At 44.8% G+C, this 7,778-nt stretch overlaps 1 protein-coding gene across 1 annotated transcript in view; it reads left to right on the forward strand.

Moving 5' to 3' along the window:
- Positions 1-7,778, forward strand: part of LOC109926119 (rac GTPase-activating protein 1-like) — a 22,620-nt gene that overhangs the window by 832 nt on the left and 14,010 nt on the right. The window contains exons 2-4 of the mRNA XM_048618862.1: positions 2,195-2,300; positions 4,581-4,663; positions 6,853-7,025. Of these exons, the coding sequence (XP_048474819.1) occupies positions 2,195-2,300; positions 4,581-4,663; positions 6,853-7,025 (362 nt within the window). The remainder of the gene's footprint in view (positions 1-2,194; positions 2,301-4,580; positions 4,664-6,852; positions 7,026-7,778) is intronic.

The raw sequence follows: 7,778 nt of genomic DNA on the forward strand, positions 1-7,778 counted from the left end.
GGGGGTGTGAGGGATGAGTTGTGGGAAATGCGGGAGACACGATCGAGGGCGTTCTCGACCACTGAGGGGGGGGAAGTTGCGGTCCTTGAAAAAACGAGGACATCTGAGATGTACAGGAGTGGAATGCTTCATCCTGGGAGCAGATGCGGCGGAAGCGAAGGAATTGGGAATAGGGGATGGCATTTTTGCAGGAAGGTGGGTGGGAGGAGGTGTATTCTAGGTAGCTGTGGGAGTCGGTGGGCTTGAAATGGATATCGGTTTCTAGGTGGTTGCCAGAGATGGAGACAGAGAGGTCCAGGAAGGAGAGAGAGGTATTGGAGATGGTCCAAGTGAACTTAAGGTTGGGGTGGAAGGTGTTGGTGAAGTGGATGAACTGTTCGAGCTCCTCGTGGGAGCACGAGGCAGTGCCGATACAGTCATCAATATAACGGAGGAAGAGGTGGGGTTTAGGTCCAGTGCAGGTATGGAAAAGGGATTGTTCCATGTAACCTACAAAGAGGTTAGCTTGGGCCCATGCGCGTACCCATTGCCAACCCCTTTGTCTGTAGGAAGTGGGAGGAATTGAAAGAGAAGTCGTTGAGGGTGAGGATGAGTTCGGCTAAGCAGATGAGGGTCTCAGTGGAGGGGGACTGGTCGTCCCTGCGGGATAGGAAGAAGCGGAGGGCCTTCAGGCCCTAACCTCATCCCGCCCCCTTGACCTGTCCGTCCTCCCTGGACTGACCTATCTCCTCCCTACCTCCCCACCTACACTCATCTTTACTGGCTCCATCCCCGCCTCTTTGACCAGTCTGTCTCCTCTCCACCTATCTTCTCCTCTATCCATCTTCTATCCGCCTCCCCCTCTCTCCCTATTTATTTCAGAACCCCCTTCCCCTCCCCCATTTCTGAAGAAGGGTCTAGGCCCGAAACGTCAGCCTTCCTGCTCCTCTGATGCTGCTTGGCCTGCTGTGTTCATCCAGCTCTACACCTTGTTATCTCAGATTCTCCAGCATCTGCAGTTCCTACTATCTTTGGAATATTGTGAGCAGTTTTGGGCCCCATATCTAAGAAACGATATGCTGGCATTGAAGGGGGTCCAGAGGAGGTTTACAAGAATGATTCTGGAGATGAAGGGTTTGTCATATTGAGGAGCAGTTGAGGACTCTGGGTCTGTACTCGATGGAGTTGAGAAGGATATGGGGTGGATCTGATTGAAACTTACAGAACACTGAGAGGCCTGGATAGAGTGGATGTGGAGAAGATGTTTCCACTCGCAGGGGAGAATAGGACCTGAGGGCACAGATGACCCTTTAGAACTGAGATGAGGAGGAATTTCTTCAGCCAGAGGGTAGTGACTGTGTGGAACTCATTGATGCAGAGGGCTGTGGAAGCCAAGTCACTGAGTGTATTTAAGACAGAGGTAGATAGGTTCCTGGTTAGTAAGCGGATCAAGGGTTACAGGGAAAAGGCAGGAGAATGGGGTTTAGAAACATATCAGCCATGATTGAGTGGTGGAGCAAACACGATGAGCTGAATGGCCTAATTCTGTTCCTATATCTTATGGTCATATGGGATAATTGAGCAGTTTTGAATTATTTATATGACAGTGTTTGTAATCAAGGCAGCAAAAAAGAGTTACTAATTGAAGACAGATTTATGGCGAAAGAAAGCACCAATAGGATGAAATTAGATTTCTTTTTCACCACAGTCTAAAATGGTGGAGGTAGCAGTTTAGGTGGTAACTTTCAAAAGGGTCTTGGATGTATACTTAATGGGGAAAAGTGTGAAGAGCTCTGGGAGGAGAAAAGCAGGGAAGTGGGACTAATTGGATGGCCCTACCAAGGAGCTAGCATGGGGATGACGGGCTGAATGCAGCTGTTCTGTAAGATTCTATATCGATGTTTAAAGAATAGGTTAGATCAGTAGTTGAATGAAAGAGGATATGAAGATATGGGGATAGAGCAGGTACATGGGATTAGGATACTGCTGGGTGGAGGATAAACTCAAATAGTGCACAAACCATTTCTCAGTTATACTGTTGAAGAAAAATGCATAGATACTAATAAAGAGCAAATCTTAACGGTGAAGTGGGCTTTTCAGTTCTCTCGCTTGAATCAAAAAGCATCTGCAGGCTATTCCCAGTATTTCTCCTTTTTAAGTATCTGTTTCACATTCTGCAGTTCCATTCTGTAACATACAGTTCACCTGTTTACAGGGTCAGGGACGTTCATCCTCTTGACTCACCTGAGTTACAGGTGGAGCGGCACCAGCTACTGTCGACAGAAAATACAGAGTACCTTGGTAACCGTGTGGGGCTTGAGGTGAGAATGCAGAAGAGCAGAATTCAGCAGAGAAACTTGAGCTGGTATCTGCATGCTTTATTTTGACTCCAAAACTACTCTAGGTGGTTTAAGAAACTGGATTGATTCATACTTTTAAAAACATATTTCAAAAACCAGTGTTTGATTTGGCGTGAAATTTTCTGCCCAAGCTGTTTTCTTGCCTGCACTTTTCCAAGCATTGGCACTGGCTAAGTTGGCAGAGGAGTGACCAGCTCCCATCTTGACGGGAGAAGAGTTCGACGTTAGTCGTGCCTGAAATTTGTTGAGGTGGGGGTGCAGAGGGATAAAACTAAGACCTTCGCTGAGTACAGAACGTTCAGCATCAGAGAGCGGGAGGTCAGAAGGGATCATAAATATCCAACAAATGGTGGGGTCAGGAGAAAGGATTGAGTCATAGGGAAGGGGAAGGGAGGGATGTTCCAGAGGGGTGTGGGTATCTCTGAGTTGTTCCAGCTTATGTTGCTGAAGCCGAAGTTGGGGAGGTGAGGGGGCAATGAGAGAGCTGAATGAATAAGTGAAGATGGAGCCCAGAGAGAGACAAAGATATGAAAGCGGTAAGTAAATGAAGAGATTATGGATAGCAGAGCAGGACAGAAGAAAAACCCCAACATCTCTGTTTCCATTTCTGGGGATAGGCTGGCCGCCAATATACATTACAACCCCACCATCTCCCACAATTACCTCGACTGTACATCCTCACAGCCTGCTTCCTGTAAGGACTCCATCCCATTCTCCCAGTTTGTCTGTCTCCATTGGATCTGTACTGATGATGCCACCTTCCACAGGGGGACCTCAGAAATGTCCACCTCTTTCCTAAACCGACGATTCCCTGCTACCGTGGTTGACAGGGCCCATAGCTGTGACCGACCCATCTCCCACACTCTGCCCTCGTCTCTTCCTTTCTCTGCCACAACAATGATAGGGTCCCTCTGGTCCTCACTTGACACCCACCAGCTTCTGCATCCAAAGGATTGTAAATTGCCATTTCTGTCACCTCCGGTGGCATGCCATGAACAGACACATACAGAATGCTGTCACCTCCTTTGTCAGCATTCTGTATGTGCTCCCTCTGGGAAATTATGTCTATTCCTCCTCCATTCCCAACCTCTATTCACACCCCCACAGCACCTTCCCCCACAATCGTAGAAAGTGTAACAGCTGTCCATTTACTTCCTCCCTCCTCAGCACCCAAGGCTTCAGACAAACCTTCCAGGTAAAACAGTGCTTTACCTGCACTTCACTCAATCTGGTCTACTGCATTCATTGCTCACAGTGTGCTCTCCCCCACAGAGGAAACACAAACTGGGTGACGTCTTTGCAGAACCCTTACACAAAAATAACCCCGAGCTTCCAGTTGCCTGCCACTTCAACATACCACCATGTTTCCTAGGCCATCATTTCTGTTGCAGGCCTGTTGCAGTGTTCCATTGAGTCTCAGCATGAGCTCGAAGAGCAACATCTCATTTTCCACTTGGGGACCCTGCAGCCTCTAGGACTCAACATCGAGTTCAATAACTTTAGAGCCTGATTCCATCCTTCTATGTTTTTTACCCACCCCAACACCCAGTCCTGTTATGACATGGGTTGCCTTTAGCACAGTCACCCATTCTCACCTTCTCCTAGGCCCATTATATAGGTCACATTCAGTAAAACTCACCCATTCTCTTCTACCCTAGCTCTCATTTTAACTTGTTCAGCTTTTCTTCTGTCCCAGCCTACTATTCATAATCTCCTTGTTTATCTCCCCCTTTCATACATCTGTCTCTCTGTGGGCTCCATCCCCACCTGTCCACTCACCTTGCCCTCTCCAACTACTTCTTCAGAATAAATACCACTTCTTCCTAGCTGCTAACAGTTCTGATGAAGAGTCACCAGATTGGAAGCATTAACTCTGCTTTCTTCCCACAGATGCTGCCAGACCTGCTGAGTTTCGCCAGCAATTTCTGTTTTTGTTTCTTCACGGGAGTCTTGCTGTGCCTCACTCTGGATCCAGTTGGCCCCAAACTTTCTCTTCATATTGTATTAAAACGTTTAAAGATGGTTTCAGGGCAAAATATTTTCCCCTTAGTTCTGATGCAAGACCTCTAGTCAAGAGTGCCTCCCCCTTGCCATCGATAACAAAATGTATAGATCACTTTAAACAGTTATGCAACAACTTAATATAGAAGAATGGACTGTAAAGAAAACACGAGCGACATGTCTAAGATATAACGGAGAGCCTTTTCTCAATTTCAGGCTAGGCTTGTTTCTGTTCTTCAGAGTGTTGAAGGAAGGCCGTGATAGACGATTCAATGAAGTTCGCACCAGCCCAAAGCAGTTCTTTGTTTACTGGACACTTCAAGGTAAGATTCCTTGAAAATTCTGGGCTTTCTTTCTTTTTTCAAAGTATCAGTTTATTGACTGTATGTTTTCCCCATTCATCTGTGTTTGAATATCCTTCCTTTGCCAACTGGATGGGTGGCAGTGGGTCTTGCAGCCAGTCACCAGAGTGAACCAAGGTTTGGCCATTCATGTGCCCCTTCCCTGCAGGTACTTTGGGAAGGCGGCAGCGATGGACTCTGTACAGTACAGCTCTGGTCACAGACTCAGAAGAAATTAAATTATTCTTCTTTAAGAGTGGGGCTTCTGTTCAATAAAAGCGAATCACCCTGGGAGAAATGGAACAGCTTTGATTTTTAGAAACATTGTTTTTGACATTGGAGATGCACCACACAGTCAATGTTGTATTTTGCCAGGGCTGGCTAACACCAAAAACCTACATTTATGTAGCATTTCTAGCATAGCATATTCTTAGGCTTAAAGTACCTAACCAGTTCTTTGAGGTATGATCAAAATGAATACAAGAAGACACGTGCACTTTAATACGAAGCAAATTTATTAGCTTAATCTAGTGGGCGTGGACTGGTTGGACCAAAGGGTCTGTTTCTGTGTTGTATGACTCATGACTCCGTATATTAGAGAAACATGCAAACTAATGAGTGAATCTATCAGCTTAAACTCCACAATATCCATACTTATACAAACAAGTGAATCTCACACTGCCTTCTATCCATTGGAGACTTTGGTGACAGTGATACTCGGAGCTCTATCTAAGATTTCATGGTTCTGGTCTTGAAAACCCCAGCCTGATGGTGAAAAGTCCCATGAGTGGAGTGAAGCCCTGATATTAATACTATTCTGAATCTAAGATTGCATGCTGAATCCCCATTTCAAAATGACTGCTGTACTTTTCCAAGCTTCAAAATAGGCTGAGAAATAGTTCCAGGTGGCCCCATCTAACTGCACAAGACAGTTCACATAGACAATTCAGTGTCATGTGGTTATCTCCCAGTCAAAACCAGCTGTTGTTGCATTCAGCCTGTTTTTCTTGTATTTTCCCCTCTTTCCTTCAATTACTCATTGCCATGATGATTAACCCTTAATGGTCAGATTTGAAGATATCATTTTTAAGCCTACCACTATGCATATTAAAACACACCAAGCTACCTCACAAGAACATCAGTGATCAAATTTAACACTGAGCCACAAAAGGAGGTAATGAGACAGTTGACTGAAAGCTTAGTCAAAGAGATTGGTTTTGAGGAGGGTCTTAAAGGAGGAGATTGGGAGTTGGAGAGATTTCAGGAGACTTAGTAGCCAGGCAGCTGAAGGTATGGCCACCAACGGTTGAGCGTTTAAAATTGGGGATGTGCAAGAGGCTGGAATTGAACGAGTGCAGTGATATCTGAGACCTGTGACAACTAGAGGAATTTACATAAATAGAGCAAGGTCATGGAAGAATTTGAATATGAGAATGAGAATTTTAAAATAGAGCATTGCCAGACTTGGAACTGATGTAGATCAGCAAGAACAAGGTGATAAATAAGCAAGGCATGATTAGAGTTAAGATATGATTAGCATCTCTGGGTTAACTTATCTCACAATTCCTATTTAAAAAAAAGCTGACTTTCCCGGACTCCTAAAACCATGTAAGTTGATTCTTTAAGCAAGGTTGTCAACCATAGCTTTTCCTTCTTCCAACTAGTAATCATTGCAGATCCCCTGGCATTGTTTCAGCAAGAGTAGAGATTTCTGATCTCCTAGTCAACTGTTCTATGGCTGGGTAGTGAAATTCAGTTTATCACTTGGTCATGATGTTAAGTAGCAGAGCAGAAATATTGTTGAATCCAAAATAGGAAAATTTAACAGTGTTCTCATCTGGAAATTTGTACAGTTGTAGTCGTATGCCAAAAACATGAGTTAATGTAGATAGCATAGAAGCCATATCTAAGCACTACTGTGGTTTTGATCATTCTGATTACAACTGAGTTTCCTGGGTACATCTGTGAATGTCCATCAGCAGACACATTGGTACATTTCCCCATCCCACAATGCCAGCATTTAAAAAAAACTGCAATCTGGGCTGCAGTACTACAAGCAATGCTGTGCAGTGAAACAACATTAGATGGCGCTAAAATGCCATAACTAAGAATCTGTTGAATGGTTATTTCAGTTGTGCCATCTGAACAAAAGTTTTATTCCTGTTTTCTAGGTGTTTGGATCTTTGTAACGCTTCTTCCCACACTAATTCTAAACACTCGAGGAAAGGACCAGCCTTTGTGTGTCCGGGATTATACCGGATGGATAATCTGGGTTTTGGGCTTTGTTATAGAAGCAATTGCAGACCAGCAGAAGTGGAATTTCAAAAATCATCCTGATAATGTTGTAAGTGAATTTTACTACACCTTTAATGACGCCCCCCCCACTTATTTATCCCCATGGTGGTAGGTGCAAGGGAATGCAGTCCCCATGATATTTGGATTAATATTTTCTTAACATTTTTTTCATGGGATGTGTTGCAATTTAGCAACAAATTGCCTACATCAATATTTATTGCCCATCCCTAACTGCCCTTGAAGATGGCAGTGAGTTTCCTTATTGAGCCACATCAGTCCATGTGGTGTCAGTACCTACACATTGCTTTTAGAAAGGGACTTAATTTTTGAGACAGTAAAGTGAAGGAACAGTGATATTAGTTCCAAGTCAGGATAGTGTGTGGCTTGGAGGGGAACTTGTAGGCAGTGGTGCTCCTATGCATTTGGTGTCCTTGTCTTTCTAGTTGGTAAAGGTCAAAGGAGGGTGCTTAGGTGAGTTGCTGCAGTGAATCTTGTAGATGGTGCTCACTACTGCCACTGTGCATCAGTGGCGATGGGAGTGAATGTTAAAGGTGATGGATGAGGCATCAGTTAAGTGAGTTGCTTTCACCTGGATGGTGTTGAGCTTCTTGAGTGTTGTTGGAGCTGATCTCATCCAGGCATGTGGGGAATATTCCCTTGCACTCCTGACGTGTAACTTGTAGATTGTGGGCAGGCTTTGGGGAGTCAGGAGGTGAGTTACTCACCATGGTGCAGAGCTGGATGAACACAGCAGGTCAAGCAGCATCATAGGAGCAGGAAGGCTGATGTTTCGGGCCTAGAC

Source organism: Rhincodon typus, chromosome 41 (genome assembly GCF_021869965.1).
Source record: "Rhincodon typus isolate 14 chromosome 41, sRhiTyp1.1, whole genome shotgun sequence".
NCBI classification, from domain to species: domain Eukaryota; kingdom Metazoa; phylum Chordata; class Chondrichthyes; order Orectolobiformes; family Rhincodontidae; genus Rhincodon; species Rhincodon typus.